The 17,612-nt window shown below is 48.1% G+C and overlaps 1 protein-coding gene across 9 annotated transcripts in view; it reads right to left on the reverse strand.

Annotated features, from left to right (window-relative positions):
- Nucleotides 1-17,612, reverse strand: part of ATG16L1 (autophagy related 16 like 1) — a 254,894-nt gene that overhangs the window by 12,182 nt on the left and 225,100 nt on the right. For all 9 annotated transcript variants that reach the window (XM_029617424.1, XM_029617422.1, XM_029617421.1 and 6 more), the window contains 2 exons: nt 10,377-10,424; nt 8,410-8,526 (listed from right to left, as the gene is read on the reverse strand). In XM_029617424.1, coding sequence (XP_029473284.1) covers nt 8,410-8,526; nt 10,377-10,424 — 165 coding nt within the window. The remainder of the gene's footprint in view (nt 1-8,409; nt 8,527-10,376; nt 10,425-17,612) is intronic.

Consider the following 17,612-nt stretch of genomic DNA (forward strand, 5'->3'; position numbering starts at 1 on the left):
GAATCAGGATGACTTTGTTTGATAGGCAATCCTGAAAAGCCTTGGGGGCATATCTGATCGCCCGTAGCTCCAGGAAATTTATCTGGTGTTTGGCTTCCTCTGGAGACCAGAATCCCTGAGTCTGCAGATCGCCTACATGTGCAACCCACCCGAGGTTGGATGCGTCTGTTAAGGTAATTTGAGGATCTGGAGCCTGAAACGGAAGGCCTTGAATGAGATTGGAGTGGTGCATCCACCCGGCTAGTGACAGACGGAGCTGTTTGGTAACCTGGATAATGCTGGACATTGGCTGACAAGGTTGAATCCACTGACCTTTTAAGGTCCACTGCATCACCCTCATAGCTAGGCGGGCCAGAGTGACATGCACCGAGAATGCCATGTGACCCAGCAGTATGAGGAAGTGACGAGCAGTTGAAGATACTCGAGTCTGTAGGTGATGCGCCAGAGATGCTATGGTGAAAGCGTGATCCTGGGGGAGGAAGGCTTTCGCCTGAATAGTGTTTAGGTCGGCCCCTATAAAGGATAGGGTTTGAGATGGAACTATCTGGGATTTGGGATAGTTGATTAGAAACCCTAGGGAGATCAGAGTGTGAATAGTGAGCCGCAGGGATTAGCACGCCCTGCTGAGTCGGAGCCCTTATCAACAATCGGCGAGATAAGGGTAGACATTCACTCCCTGATTCCTGAGGAAGGCTGTGACCACCACCAGGCACTTGGTGAATACTCGTGGAGCGGACGCTAGGCCGAATGGTAGTACACGGTACTGGAAGTGACTAGGGACGACCAGGAATCGCAGGTACTTGCGATGAGAAGGAGTAATTGATGTGTGTGTGTAAGCGACTTGGAGATCTAGAGAGCATAGCCAATCTCCTCTTTGTAGCAGAGGAAGTAGAGAGCCCAAGGTTACCATTTTGAATTTTTCTTTCTGCAAAAATGTGCTTAGGGCATGGAGGTCCAGTATCGGGCATACACCACCTGACCTTTTTGGTATTAGAAAATACTGGGGATAAAACCTCTGCCCTGTTGAGAGAGGGGCACTGGTTCTATTGCTCGTGATTTGAGGAGGGATGAGACCTCCTGTTTGAGCAAGGGAGAGTGGTCGGACGTCTTCCACGTCAGCCGAGGTGGAGAGTCCGCTGGAACAGTCAGGAAATTTAGGTGGTAACCTTGAGAGACTACTGCGCGTACCCACTGGTCTGTGGTGACTGTCTGCCAAGCGCTGTTGAAGTGGCAGAGTCGACCGCCGACCGGTATGGATGGAAGAGGAGGATGGCTTACACGCTCTAGGAAGGAGTCAAAATCCTGATGCTGGTCCAGGCTGAGAAGCTGGCTGAGACTTTTGAGGCCGAGACTGCCTGTATTGTCCTTTTTGGTAAGGTCTGGAAGGGCGTCCTCTAGAAGCCGGAGGATAAAATTTTCTTGGCTTGTAGGCCAGCTGCTTAGAGTCACGCCTGAAAGTTCTCTTAGGGGCAGAAGGCACAGAGGAAAGCTGGCGCAATGTTTCATGGTGGTCCATCAACTGCACCACGGTCTCTCGGATCTTTTCCCCGAAGAGATTATGCCCCACACAGGGAAGATCTGCTAACCTGTCTTGGACTTCTGGTCTTAAATCTGAAGATTTTAGCCAGGCCCATCTTCTTGCACTAATCCCCGCTGCAGATACTCTAGAGGCTGTGTCGAAAATATCATACGCAGCGCAGACTTAGTGCTTCCCAGCATCCAGACCTTTTTGAGCTAGAGCATGAAGTTGAGTCTGGAGTTGCTCTGGTAAAGAGTCAGAGAAATCCTGGATCCTCTTAAAAAGGTCTCTATTATACTGAGTCATGTATAACTGGTAAGAGGCAATGCGAGATATGAGCATTGGAGCCAAGGAAGACACGCCTTCCAAAAGCATCCAGGGATTTTTGTTCCTTCCCTGGAGGTATGGATGAATGAGATTTTGAACGTCGTGCCTTCTTCTAGGCTGACTCAACAACAACAGAGTGATGATCCAGTTGAGATTTTTGGAACCCAGGAGCTGACTGCACAAGATAGGTGGCATCTGTCTTGAGGTTGACAGATGGGACGAACATGGGTGTTCCCAGTTTCTCTTCAGGAGATCAAGTAGGATTTCATGAATAGGGATAGACATGATTTCCTTAGGAGCATCAAGAAACTGGAGTACCTTCAGCATCTTGTGCCTACAGTCCTCTTCTGTCTGAAGTTGAAAAGGAATGGTTTCAGACATTTCCTTGGTGAAATTAATGAAAGACAGATCTTCTGGTGGAGAACGTCGTCTTTCATCTGGGGGAGAGGGCTCTGATGGTAGATCTGTATCTTGGGATGTGTCATCGGTCCAAGGATCATAGTTCTGATCTCCAGCACTTAGTGGGTCTCCAGTAAGGAGCAGTGGTGCTAATCCTGAAGGACCAGGTCTAGGCATCGGTGGCGGCACAGACGGCATCGATGGAGGCACCGAAGGATCCGGTGACATCGATGGACGAGTCGGTGGAAAAATGCCAGATGGTGGAATGGGTATCTGTGATTCCTCATCATCCAATGATAATGGAATCGGTGTAGAAGGCACCGGAGGTACCGGTGCTCTCGGTTCCATCGATGGCAGGGCACCAATCAACGCATCCAGTCTTTCCAGTAGCGGTGCGAGGGCTATGGGAATCGGATCGGTGACCGGCTTGGGGACCGGTACCGGCATCGATGGAGGCTGGAAGCCCTGAAGTGCTTTATCGATGGCCTCTTGGATCATCCGATCCAATTCCTCATGGAAGCCTGGGGCATGGAATCCCGGCTCCGGAGCGGGAGGCAGCACTGGCGTAGCCAGAGGGTCCACTGGTGAAGGTGGAATTGCAGATCCCGGCACCACTGAAGGTGGGGGAACACCTCGGTGACCCGGTCACAGAAGAGGTTGGGACCTTTTCTAGACGGGGCTTCTTTGTCGGTGGCTCTGTCTACGCCGATACCGAGGCTTTGCCTAGGTTGGAAGACTGAGCCTGCTGTTGACGGTGTCGACACTTTTCACGATGATCTCCCCCGGTCCTTTTCTTGAGGAAGCAAGGAGGGAATCGACATCTTTGGAATAGTTGATGCCGGTCGGGCAGCAGCGGTGTCCCGGTGCTAGCGAGAGGTCGATGGTACCGGCTCGGACAAAGTCGAAGCTATCGATTGAGTCGGATTTTTTGGCTGAAAGAGAAACTCCATTTTCCCTAAACGAGCCTTACAACCTTTCGGTGTCATTTGGGCACATTTGGTGCAAGTTAAGACATCATGGTCGGACCCCAAGCACATAACACAGACCTCGTGTGGGTCAGTGACAGACACTGTGTGAGAACAGTCGGGGCACCGACAAAAACCCGACGCCATGACTCCAACAAAAATTTTAGCTGTGGTGCGGTCGATGGCCGGTAAGCCCCGAAGGGAAATCTCAATGGGAATCGACCGCAATTAGGGTAAAGCCTTACCTTTCGACCATGGAGTACGGATATTGATAGGAGAACCCCTATGGGGTAAAAATTTTAAAGAAGTTCAGTGAGGAAAATCCCTGTCAGGAATCTCTAGAGAGCTCCTTAATCGTGTGGCTACTGCTGTGTGGAAAAAAGAAGACTGAAGGGGGACCCTGCTGGATGCAGGGTTGGTGCTATGCTGGGCATGCCCAGTAGGTGCCAGTCAAAGTTCTAGAAACTTTGACAAAAGTGTTCCGTGATTAGGCTCCATCCTGATGATGTCACCCATATGTGAGGACTACCATCCTGCTTGTCCTGTGAGAACTACTCTATCAGTGTGTGGTAGTATATTTCAATGATATACTGATCTTTTCCCAAGATCTAAAGAGTCATCAGGAGGATGTTAAGAAAGTCCTAAGACACCTGCGTGAGTACCACCTATATGCCAAACTAGAAAAGTGCAAATTCCACAAAGAGTCCGTACCCTTTCTGGGATACATCGTTTCAAACAAAGAGTGGGTTTCATATGGACCCCAAGAAACTTGAGAGCATCCAGAACTGGCCTCAACCCACAGGCCTAAAGGCACTGCGTCGCTTTTTGGGCTTCACCAATTACTACCGATCCTTCATTAAGAACTTTTCTTCACTGATGGTTCCTCTAACTGCTATGACTAGGAAAGGAGCCAATACTGCCAATTGGTCTCCAGAAGCTATTTCCGCCTTTCTCACACTCAAAGAGGTTTTTCAGAAAAAGCCATGCCTCCACCATCCTGATCCTCACCGACCCTTCATCGTAGAGGTCGATGCCACTGACGTGGACGTAGGGGCAGTACTAAGTCAGTACAGCGAATCCAACGTACTTCATCTCTGCTCCTTCTTCTCAAGGCGCTTCTCGCCTGCTGAAAGAAATTATGGGATAGGAGATAAGGAGCTTCTCGTGATCAAGCTGGCTTTTGAAGAGTGGCGTCCTTGGCTAGAAGGCGCACAGCATCAAATAGTTGTGTACACCGATCACAAGAATCTGGAGTACCTTCAACATGCTCAATGACTCAACCACCGTCAAGCAATATGGTCTCTGTTTTTCAACAGATTTGATTTTCTGCTGAAATATCGTCCTGGAGAGAAAAACACTCGGGCAGTTGTCCTATCACGATCCTTCTCCCCACAGGACACAGGATGAACCCCATCATATCATCGATCCCGAGAGAGTGGTCCTCGCAGCCACTCACACAGTACTGCCGGGAGGACGGTGGTGGCCAAGAATTTAAGAAAAAAACTGTTCAAGTGGGCACATGATTCCCATCTAGCAGGCCGTCCAGGACAGAGTTGTACCCTTGCCATGTTGCAAAGATATTATTGGTGGCCAACCAAGGATGTACAAGCATATGTGAGTTCCTGTACTGTTTGTGCCAAGCAAAAACCAGCACCCGGGCATCCATGGGGTCTATTACAGCCTCTACCACCGCTGGAAGAACTGTGGACACAGATAGCCACCAACTTCGTAGTGGACCTACCGTCATCCAACGTGAATACCACCAAATGGGTCACGGTTGACCGGTTCTCGAAAATGGCACACTTTGTAGCACTACCAGGACTACCCTCTGCTATTGAATTAGTAAAGCTTTTTATCAAACACATCTTTCGACTTCATGGGATGCCTAAGCTTATCCTATCTGACAGAGGAGTGCAATATACTGCAAGATTTTGGAGAGCATTGTGTCAAAAGTTTGATATCTCCTTGGACTTAACCTCTGCATACCAACCCCAGTCTAATGGTCAAACTGAGAGGATGAATAGAACGTTGAAACAATTTCTGCGATCCTGTGTCAATTCTAGACAGAACGACTGGGCTGAATTATTGCCTTGGGCTGAGTTTGCCATCAATTCGCATCTTGCTACTTCAATTGGGTCTTCCCCTTTCCAGCTCGTCTATGGAAGACAACAGTTACCTCCTTTGCCTATTCCACTATCAGTAGCCTCTCCTGCTGCTCAAGCTACCGCAGCAGAGTTAGCCCAAATCTGGAAACAGACGAAAGAGCTTCTTCTCAAGGCTGGGCAAAAGGCAAAGAGAATTTATGACACTCATCATCAAAAGGCACCACAGTTCAAGCTTGGAGACAAGGTCTGGTTAAGTACCAAGTATCTTCGACTTAAGCTTCCCTCAACAAGATTTGCTCCTCGGTATGTGGGACCCTTCACCGTTCTTCGACGATTAGGTAACCTTACATACAGTCTATGACTGCCACCAACTATGAAGATACACAATGCATTTCATGTATTCTTACGAAAGCCAGTGAAGCTCTCTGAATTCTCCAAGAGAGTCCCAGAACCTACCAGCCTGGATACAGAAGATGACATAGAATATGCCGTGGACGACATCCTTGATGTACGTAAAAAGGGCAAGACATGGGAGTATCTCATCTCATGGGAGAACTATGGTCCAGAAGAGAACTCCTGGGAACCGCTGGCCAACATTACAGATAAAGAAATGCTACGTCAGTTCCATCTGGCACATTCACATAAGCCCAGACCACCTGGAAGAGGTCTTGGAGGGGGCCCTTTGAAGGGGGGTACTGTTGCGCCCGGTCACAGACGGCTGCGACCACTCTGTCTTACCTCTTTTAATCCTCTCTCCTCCTCCTTGGGCAAGATGGCTGCCTCCGGTACCGGGGCCTCGGCGTCTCCAAACGAGCATGGGTGTCCCAGTCTGCCATGCTCACTCCCGTGGCCTCCTAGGGCGTGCACACAGCTCCTGCACTCAAATACACATCATGGCGGGAACCTCAGGGGCATCCCCACCACATGACGTCAGTACCTTCGGGTATATCTAGCCTCCACTTCCGATACCAAATCGAGTTAGCAAAGACTTCAGTTTAAGCTGCTCTGACCGCTCTAAGCTGTTCGCTTAGACGCTGCTTCGCTCCAAGGGCCTCGCTCCTCAGAAGCTCTAGAAACCCGCTCCTCGAGGGTCTCTCGCTTCCATCTTCCCTTCGGGGGTTTCACTAACAAAGACAACTGCTTCTCGGGGGTCTCTCTCTCTTTCTACCTTACAGGATATCGGACTTCAGGCACTCGCTCCTTGAGGGCCTATCTCAGGTATCCTGCACCTCGGACTTCGATCCCTCTACACCACCACCAGGAGGTCACCTTTTCCTGTGAGTACCTCTATGATCCGGTGCTCCAACTTTACCTACCAGCTACGGCATTGCCGGACTGCGGGCTACTGCCTATCATACCATCTTGGTGAAATTCAACATCCGGGGCCGGTTGAACGTATTGGCACTTCGCGGACCTCAGTGCCTACACCTGCCTACATCATTATTACAGTAGTACATTAAAGCCTCCATCCTTACTGTGTGGTTTCTTAACTCCAGCCTAACACTGCAGTTCCCCATGGGGCTCCTCCCCGTGGGCGGTGTCTTCACTGCAGTGACCAAGAGTCAGTGTCAGTGAAACTTTCTGTCTCCACCTGCTGCAGGGATGAATAAACTCAGGACTGATCCGGGTACGTACAGGGAATATCCTGCTTGCCCATGAAGACAGCACGTCAATGGTTGATCGAGCAGACATAACAATAAGGAACCAGGAATATTAACTAACAAGAATGGAAGTAATGTAGGATGAGTAGAGGAAACAAACCTATGTCCCACCTGAACATTTTTCTATGCAAATTCTGAAAAAGGACTGTCATATTCACGTTACAATGGCTATCCCTGTTTTCTTCACATCTAAGGTCTTATTTCATGCAATATGATGGCATGTTTATTACTTTAATACCATTAAATACCAGATATATCATTTAAGGAAATGGTTATTGATGACTGTCTGGCCTCTTTACTTATTTTATGAATTCAGAAGTCAATTGATTTAACATGTTAAAAATCTGTATACTAAAACTTTGTTTTGGTGCTATTTTTGAATGCACACAGTTTGATAAACATTTAGATTAACAAAAAAATGTGGTGAGAAATATTTTAATTTTTGTGTATGGCATCAATTGTATATAGCAGGCTGCATAACTAGTTTCCCTTGTTATGTTTGGTTATCACTTAGGGGTAGATTTTCAGACCGCGCGAATAGGCGTACTTTTGCTGGCGCATCAGGCGCAAGCAAAAGAACGCGGGATTTTAGTAGATACGTGCGTAGCCGCGCGTATCCGCTAAAATCCTGGATCGGCGCGCGCAAGGCTATCGATTCTGTATAGCCGGCGCGCGCCGAGCCGCGCAGCCTACCCCCGTTCCCTCCGAGGCCGCTCCGAAATCGGAGCGGCCTCGGAGGGAATCCTCTAACGCCCTCCCCTCACCTTCCCCTCCCTTCCTCTACCTAACCCACCCGCCCGGCCCTGTCTAAACCCCCTCCTTACCTTTGTCCCGGCTCGCCAGCGGGCCGGGACGCGACCTGGGGGCGGGTCCGGAGGGCGCAGCCACGCCCCCGGACCACAACCACGCCCCCGGGCCCGCCCCCAAAACGCTGCCGACACGCCCCCTAAACGCCGCGCGGCTTGGGCCCGCCCCCCCGATACGCTCCCCTCGCCAAACCCCGGGACTTACGCGAGTCCCGGGGTCTGCGCGCGCCGGTAGGCCTATTGAACATAGGCGCACCGGCGCGCAGGGCCCTGCTCGCCTAAATCCGCCCGGATTTGGGCAGATTTAGGCGAGCAGGGCTCTTAAAATCCGCCCCACAGTGTGTACTATTATCCAATCTTCACACATACCATCAATTCTTCATACCTCAATCAGGAAAAATCAATTGTGCTCACAAATTCCTTGAATTACTTCACCCAAACACTATCAGGCTAACATGGCCACTATCCTTTTCCCCCACAAAGACAGTTTCTATTTACTATTATTCCTCCCTTCACAAGTAGTATAAAATAGTTACTACTCTCTTTGTGGACTTCTCTCTCTCTCACTCTCCTCTATTCTCATATCCAGTTTCTCAAAGATTCTATCACAAATTCTTCAGAGCTCACCTCACTCCATGATCTGTCTGATGCTTTGTAAGCATACGTTCCACTTTTCCGGTCAATACACTCCAGAAGTAGAGCGTTCCATCAGCTGAGCCTGCAGTCACATAATTTCCATCTGGGCTGAGAAATCATGTCACAGAAGACAGGTTATTACACCTTAAGATAGATAGCTACTGAAATCTACAACATAAGAACTGCCATACTGAGTCAGACCAAGAGTCCATTAAGCTCACTACTACCCTCTTTCCAACAGTGGCTAATCCAGGTCATAAGTACTTGGCAGGATCTCAAACAATAGAAAGAATCCATGCTGCCAATGGTAAGAGGTGGCTTTGCCCTAAGCCTATCTGGTTAATAACAGTTTAAGAAGTCTTCCTCTATGAGCTTGTCCAATCCTTTTATAAACCCAACTATGCTGTCTTTATTGCAAAGCTTAATTGTGCGTTGAGTGAAAAAATATTTTCTATAATTTGTTTTAAATGTGCTGCTTAGAAACTTCATGGAGTGCCCCTTAATCTTTCCTTTTTTGAAAAAGTAAACAATCCATTCACATTTACCTGTTCTATTCCACTCATGATTTCACAGACCCCTATCATATCTACCCCCTCAGCCGTCTCTTTTCCATGCTGAAGAGCTTTAACATCTTTAGCCTTTTCTCATAGGGGAGCCATTCCATTACCTTTATCATTTTGAACACCCTTCTTTGTATCTTTTCAAGTTCTGCTATACCCTTTTTGAGATGCAATGATCAGAACTGCACACAGAACTCTAGGTACAGTTGCACCATGGAGTGCTACAGAGGTATGACATTCTCCATTCGTTTCCTAATAATTCGTAATACTCTGGTCTTTTGACTACCACTGTACACTAAGCTGAGTTTTTCAACATATTGTCCATGATGACCCTAGATCCTTTTCCTCAGTGATAATTACTAATATGGAACCTAATATCGTGTAAATATAGTTTGGATTACTTATTCCTAAATGCATCACTTTGCACTTGTCTACATTAAATTTCATTGGCTGGAGAGGGGTGGGCTGTTACTGGATTTGGGTAATGTTGATTCCGTTGAAATGTTTAAGGTTCAGTATGCACTTGTAGATTACCAGTTATGATCTGCTTCCATGCATGAAAATGGTGAGTGATATACATGCCTTTTATTCTTTCTAAGGACTACTTTATCTTGGTTACTCTAGTTATTTGGCATGATTTTTTTTCTAAAGTCCTGCGATATGCATGTATCAGTGTGGAAGGATTGATATGTTATAATTGCTAGTTTTGGTATTCTGTTACCTGTATTTTGTTATGTGAACCATAATAAAACTTTCAAGTATAAAAAAAATTTCATCTGCCATCTGGATATTCGGTCTCACATATTTATCCAATTTTCAGATCAATATGCACGAAAAAAAAAAAAATTATTTTCAGAGTACATTAGCTGCACTTTAGCAGCTTACTCTCAGATTTTTCCCTAGATTCAAATATCTAAGAACTACTAAGAACCAGGCCAATATCAAATTTCCCGTAAAAAGTGAGCTCTAAAAGGTATTAAAGACATTTATAAAAGATAGTTCAATCACAAATCATTTAACATATTAGGGAGGTTACCTCCAATTTCTTACATCCAAAAGGGGCAACAGCTAAAAACTGGAAGGGTATATGGAAGTGGATGGACAATTCTACACATGCCTTTTGATTTTTTAAACACATCCCCTAAGCATCGGCTGCTTGCCACAGATAGGAAGTACTAGCCTGGATGGAACTCGTCTGATTAAAGTTTTCAGTTCTTATGTTTAAAGGCAAGCTTAAAAGCAGTAAAATTGACCTTACCACATGTTTGTGACAAACTACATGACCTCTATTGGAACTGGATGTGTTTTCACTGCAGAGAAGCATTCTGTCTCTACCCCTTGCTTCTCTCCCAGAATGTATTAGGCCCCTTGATATACTGCTCAAAGTTAATTTCTTACCTAAAAATAACTCTGGTCCAGTCAGCTCCACATTTGAAACCCTGGGAACTGAAATCAGATGAGACTTTAGATTTAGTAATCTAGACACAAAAAGCACTGGTAAACTAATCCACCCACTGCTAGCTTCTTAACTAGGGCTTTTGTATTGAGAAATTACTACTTACCTGATAATTTTGTTTTCCTTAGCCCTGACAGATGAATTCAGAACCAGTGGGTTATACACTTCTACCAGCAGATGGAGACAGAGCAAAGATGACATCACAGTATATATAACCCTGCAATGACATCAGCCTGCCAGTATTCTCTTCAAAAGCAACTGTGGACAGACTAACAAAAACTTGATTAAGAAACAGATAACCAATTCAATAATCAGCCAACAGGAAACACTGAGCTCAGACAAGAAATGCATAAATACTAGTATAGGGACTGGACTAACACATACCAGAAAACCCTGCAATATGCAGGAGGACCATAATAATTCTTCAGCAGCCAAGGGAAGGAAGCTGAATTCATTTGTCAGGGCTAAGGAAAACAAAATTATCAAGTAAGTAGTAATTTCTCATTTCCTAGCACCCAGATAGATGAATTCAGAGCCAATGGGATATACCCAAGCTACTCCTGAAAAGGGTGGGAGACTGCCCGCGGTCCTGTCAAAATCGCATGTGCAAAGGCTGTGTCCTCCCGGGCCTGCACATCCAGACGATAATACCTGGAAAAAATGTGTAAGGAGGACCATGTCGCAGCTTGGCAAACATCGACGGAAGATAGCAATCTAACCTCCACCCATGACAGTGCCTGAGTCCTAGTGAAAAGAGCTCTCACCTGGCTAAGTAACGGCTTTTCGGCATCCACATACGTGGCCGTGATTACCTCCTTAATCCAGCACGCTATTGCAGCCCACGAAGCCGGTTATCCTTGTTTCCCATCACCATGGAGGACAACCAGGCAATCCGTCTTCCAGAAAGACTCAGAAACTTCCAAATACCTGACAATATGTCTCAACATCCAAGGGCCGCAACAGGCGATATTCCTCCACATCTCTTTCCCTATCCAGGGTCAGCAGGGAAATGCACAGATTCAAGTGAAAATCAGTGACCACTTTTCACAAAATGGAAGGAACAGTACGCAGTTGTACCGCCCCTGGAGTCACTCCAGGGAATGGCTCCCAACAAGACAAGGCCTGCATAGCACAAATCACCACAAGAAACACCAGTCCGCTCTCTCCCAGAGACTTGGCATGAATCAGCCACTCATTCAGATACGGGTGTACTAGGATCCCATACTTTCTCAACTCTGCCGTAACCACTACCTTGGAAAAGGTTCTGGAAGCAGTGGCCAGACCAAAAGGCAGCGCCCAAAACTGCTAATGGCATCCCAAAATCGCGAATCGCAGAAAACATTGGAGCTCTAGTTGGATGGGAATATGTAGATACACCTTGGACAAGTCCAGGGAGGTCAGAAATTCCCCCAACTGCACGGCCATTATCAAAGAACGCAATGTTTCCATGCAAAAATGAGTCACCCGTAAATGACTGTTGACCCCTTTGAGGTCCAGGATGGGATGAAAGGAGCCCTCCTTCTTGGGTACAATGAAATAGATGGAATATCGACCCGTATTTTCTTGAGATGTGGGCACTGGAACCACAGCCCTCAGGCTGAGGAGAATTGATAATGTACACTCCACCACCTGCTTTTTCTGTAGGGAGCGGCAGGGAGACACCATGAACACGTCCCAAGGAACACTGTGAAACTCCAGTGCATATCCTTTTCGTATCACCCCCAGGACCCACTGATCTGTTGTGATTTTGACTCAACTCTGATATAAAAAAAGAGAGAGGCCTCTATCTCCTGTTCTTGGGGGTGAGTCGACAAAAGGAAAATTAGTTTCTTACCTGATAATTTTCGTTCCTGTAGTACCAAGGATCAGTCCAGACTGCTGGGTTATGCCTCCCCTCCAGCAGATGGAGTCAGAGAAAAGCTGAAAAGCACCCCCTAGATATACTGGTGTGCTGCCTTCGATCCCTCAGTATAAAGGATATCAAAGCAAAAGCAATATATATATAGAATCATACCCTTCCGCTGAATAATAAACAGTTTAGAACCCAACCAATGACTAGATCAAGGCGGCCTACTGCCCTAAAAAAACAAGCAAACCTATCTCTCAAGTTCCAGAAATCCTGTAACACTTGCCTGTAACAACGAACCATCACGTATAACGACGCTCTTCAATCAGAGTAACTGCAACATAAGAAAAAACAGCAGCAACAGTAGGAACAGACACGAGCGGACTCTCCCGTAACCTACCTGGGCGGGCATCTGGACTGATCCTTGGTACTACAGGAACGAAAATTATTAGGTAAGAAACTAATTTTCCTTTCCCTGTACGTACCAGGATCAGTCCAGACTGCTGGGATGTACCCAAGCCGCCTTAAATGGGGTGGGACCCAGAGAGTCCCGCTCGAAGCACGCTGCTCCCAAATGACTCTGTCGGTGGACCACGAACATCCAAGCGATAATGCTTGGCAAATGTATGCAATGACTTCCAAGTGGCCGCCCTGCAAATCTCCTGGCAAGACACAAACTTGCTTTCAGCCCACGAAGCCGCCTGAGAACGCAGAGAGTGAGCCTTGAGCCCCTCAGGAACAGCCCTTCCGCAGCCAATGTAAGTGGACGCGATCACGCCTTTCAACCAGCGGGCAATAGTCGTCTTGGATGCCTGAAGACTCTTCTTGGGCCCATACCACAACACAAACAAGTGATCCGACCTTCGAAACTCATTAGTCACCTCCAGGTACCGCAGGAGTACTCGACAGACATCCAAACGCTTCAAATCCCGACCTCGAGAAGACTGGATCTCCTCCTCCGTAAAGGAGGGTAATTCCACCGTCTGATTATCATGGAAGGCTGATACCACCTTAGGCAAGAAAGAAGGTACTGTGCGTAAAGATACTCCGGACTCAGAAATACGCAAGAACGGTTCCCTGCACGAAAGAGCCTGAAGTTCCGAAACGCGGCGTGCGAACGAAATGGCCACCAGGAATACTGTCTTGAGAGTCAAATCCTTCAAGGTGGTTCTCCTAAGAGGCTCAAACGGGGAAGCGCAGAGACCACGGAGAACCAAATTCAAACTCCAGGATGGGCACGGAGCCCTCATGGGGGGGACGCAAATTCCGAACTCCGCGTAGAAAACGCGCAACATCAGGGTGACATGCAAGCGAAGAACCATCAACCTTGCCTCAGACAGCCCAGAGCTGCTACCTGAACCCGAAGAGAGCTGTACGCCAAACCCTTCTTCAAACCTTCCTGCAAAAACATGAGAATATGACACAAGGAAGCCGTACACGGGGACAGTTGTATGCCAATGCACCAGGATTCAAATACCTTCCAAACCCTAGCATAGGTAAGCGAAGTCGAAGATCTGAGAGCCCGAAGGAGAGTAGAAATCACCGCTTAAGGGTACCCTTTCTTTCTCAGTTGTCTCCGCTCATAAGCCAAGCCGCTAGACAAAAGTGATCTGCCAGATCGAAAAATACCGGACCCTGATGGAGAAGATTCGGAATGTGACCGAGGCGCAGGGGTCCGTCCACAGCTAGGTTGATCAGATCCACGAACCACGGCTTCTTGGCCACTCCGGGGCCACCAGAATCACCAGACCCTGGTGGTATTCTATGCGTCTTAACACTTTTCCCACCAGAGGCCACGGGGGAAATACATAAAGGAGGATGTGCGGAGGCCACGGGAGCACGAGCGCATCCACCCCCTTCTGAACTGTGTTCTCGCCTTCGGCTGAAGAAACGAGCCGCCTTGGTGTTCAACCGCGTCGCCATCAAGTCCAAGCGTGGAATCCCCCTTCAACCCAAGAAAGAGATCTAGGTGTCATAGTGGATAACACATTGAAATCATCGGTTCAGTGTGCTGCGGCAGTCAAAAAAGCAAACAGAATGTTGGGAATTATAAGAAAAGGAATGATGAATAAAACGGAAAATGTCATAATGCCTCTGTATCGCTTCATGGTGAGACCGCACCTTGAATACTGTGTACAATTCTGGTCGCCGCATCTCAAAAAAGATATAATTGCGATGGAGAAGGTACAGAGAAGGGCTACCAAAATGATAAGGGGAATGGAACAACTCCCCTATGAGGAAAGACTAAAGAGGTTAGGACTTTTCAGCTTGGAGAAGAGACGACTGAGGGGGGATATGATAGAGGTGTTTAAAATCATGAGAGGTCTAGAACGGGTAGATGTGAATCGGTTATTTACTCTTTCGGATAGTAGAAGGACTAGGGGACACTCCATGAAGTTAGCATGGGGCACATTTAAAACTAATCGGAGAAAGTTCTTTTTTACTCAACGCACAATTAAACTCTGGAATTTGTTGCCAGAGAATGTGGTTCGTGCAGTTAGTATAGCTGTGTTTAAAAAAGGATTGGATAAGTTCTTGGAGGAGAAGTCCATTACCTGCTATTAAGTTCACTTAAAGAATAGCCACTGCCATTAGCAATGGTTACATGGAATAGACTTAGTTTTTGGGTACTTGCCAGGTTCTTATGGCCTGGATTGGCCACTGTTGGAAACAGGATGCTGGGCTTGATGGACCCTTGGTCTGACCCAGTATGGCATTTTCTTATGTTCTTATGTTCTTAACGTCGAATTATGAGGTGCATCGCCTCTGCCGACAGTTCCCACTCTCCGGGGTCCAGATGTTGTCGACTGATAAAATGTGCCTGGACATTGTCCACTCCTGCGATATGGGACACCGCGATGCGGTCCAGATGTTGTTCCGCCCATGCCATCAACAAGGCCGCCTCAGCCGCCACCGGGCGACTTCTTGTGCCGTCCTGCCTGTTTATGTAAGCCACGGTGGTCGCGTTGTCTGATAGAACTCGCACTGCCCGACGGTGCACTAACGGGAGGAGTTGACGCAAAGCCAGACGAACCGCCCTGGTCTCCAAGCGATTGATGGACCAAGTGGCTTGCCGAGGGAACCAATGTCCCTGTACTGCCCGGGACTGACATACTGCTCCCCACCCTGATAGGCTGGCATCCACCACAATCCAATGTGGGGGCTCTAATTCCACCCCCTGAAGAAGATGGTCCGGAATCAGCCACCACATGAAGCTGGCCTGGGCTGGTTCCAACAAGGGCAAAGGCATGTCGTAGTCCTCTGACCTGGGATCCCGGCGGGACAGTAGTGCCCTCTGCAGAGGTCGCATATGAGCAAACACCCAAGGAACCATTTCCAGGTTGGACGCCATATATCCAATTACCTGCAAATAACCCCAGGACGTAGGCAACGGTAGCTCCAACAGGTTCCGTACCTGATCCATTAGATTGACAATCCATTGGTGGGGAAGAAACACCTTGCCCAGTGAAGTATCGAATTGGGCTCCCAGGAATTCCAGTTGCCGGGTTGGGTTTAGATGGTTCTTGGCAAAGTTGATTACCCAACCTAATTTCTGTAGTTGGTCCACCACTGACCGAACCGCTCGCTTGCACAGAGCTTCTGACTTGGCCCAAATGAGGCAATCGTCCAGATAAGGATGTACCAATATCCCTTGATGACGAAGAGAAGCCGCTACTACCACCAAAACCTTGGTGAAAATTCTGGGGGCTGTCGCCAACCCGAACGGAAGTGCGCAAAACTGATAATGGTCCCCAAGCACCATGAACCTGAGGAACCGCTGATGATGCTCCTGAATTCCAATATGGAGATACGCCTCGGTTAGGTCCAAAGAAGCCAAAAATGCTCCCTTGTGGACGGCCGCAATAACAGACCTTAGCGTCTCCATGTGAAAACGTCTCCATGTGAAAACGCGGAACGTGCAAAGCCCTGTTGACCTGCTTCAAATCCAGGATTGTCCTGAACGTCCCTTTCTTCTTCGGGACCACGAAGTAAATGGAGTACCGGCCGGTTCGTCGCTCGGCAGGTGGAACCGGGATCACCGCCCCCAGCGTCTGAAGACGATCCAACGTCTGAGCAATCACTTGTTGTTTTGCCAGAGGTCCGCAAGGCGATACAAGGAACAGATCTCGGAGCTGTCATGCAAAATCCAAAACGTAACCGTGACTTATAACATCTAGAACCCACTGGTCTGAGATTATTTTGACCCATTCCTCCCAAAATAGGGACAGTCGACCCCCGATTCGCGGAACGGTAGAATGGGCCTGCGTGACTTCATTGCACTCTCTTATTGGGGGTGAAGGTATGAGATGCTCCCGAACATTGTGGCCGTCTGCTGCGAAAGGAATGCGACCAAGACGGGAACCGAGAAGTCTGTTGCCTCTGGGAGAAGGAGCCCCCTTCTCCCCATCCGGAAACTACGTTGGCCCCGAAACCGACCCCTTGAATTCCCAAAGGGGCGAGATTGCCTGGGCTTGTCCTCCGGTAACTTATAAACCTTATTATCTCCTAAGTCCTTAATGAGCTGCTCGAGCTCATCGCCAAACAACAATTTCCCCCTGAAGGGAAAGGAACCCAGACGCACCTTAGAGGATGCATCCGCCGCCCAGTGACGAAGCCAGAGTAACCTCCTGGCGGACACAGCAGAGGACATAGTGCGAGCCGAAGTCCACAGGAGATCATACAAGGCATCCGCCGTGTAGGCGACCGCAGCCTCCATCCGGTTGGCCTGTTCCGCATCCCCCGGCGGAAGGTCCTGGGCCGTAAGCAATTGTTGGACCCAGCGGAGCGTGGCCCTCTGCATGAGACTGCTACAAGCGGCCACCTGGACGCCCAGTGCTGAAACTTCAAAAAATGCGCTTTAATACGACCTCCAATTTCCGATCCTGGATATCCTTAAGGGCTGTGCCCCCCCATCATGGGGATAGTGGTATGTTTTATCACCACCGTGACCGCTGAATCTACTTTGGGGATCTTGAGAAGGTCTAAGGACTCAGTCGGCACCAGAGTCGGAGGAACGGGCTGAGCCGTTTCTCGGAGTGGCGACTCGTCTGCCCTTTTCTCCTCCCTTCTGTGACACCCAGCACATAGCGCAGAGCTCTATGGTCCGCAGATGTGCGGTAGAGCTGCTCTCTACTGCGCATTTGCAGTCCGGTCAGAGCCCATTTATATTGTAGTAGCGTGTGTTGCTTTTACGTCCAACAGATGGCGCTGTTTTTCCCAAAAAGCATGTTTTTACCTTCACAGGTGTGACATCTATATAATATAGGTATATAAAAACACGCGCGTATTCGAATGCAACGTTGTGTCAAAATGTCAAAGCAATAGGTGAAGA

Source organism: Rhinatrema bivittatum, chromosome 9, assembly GCF_901001135.1.
Source record: "Rhinatrema bivittatum chromosome 9, aRhiBiv1.1, whole genome shotgun sequence".
NCBI lineage: Eukaryota > Metazoa > Chordata > Amphibia > Gymnophiona > Rhinatrematidae > Rhinatrema > Rhinatrema bivittatum.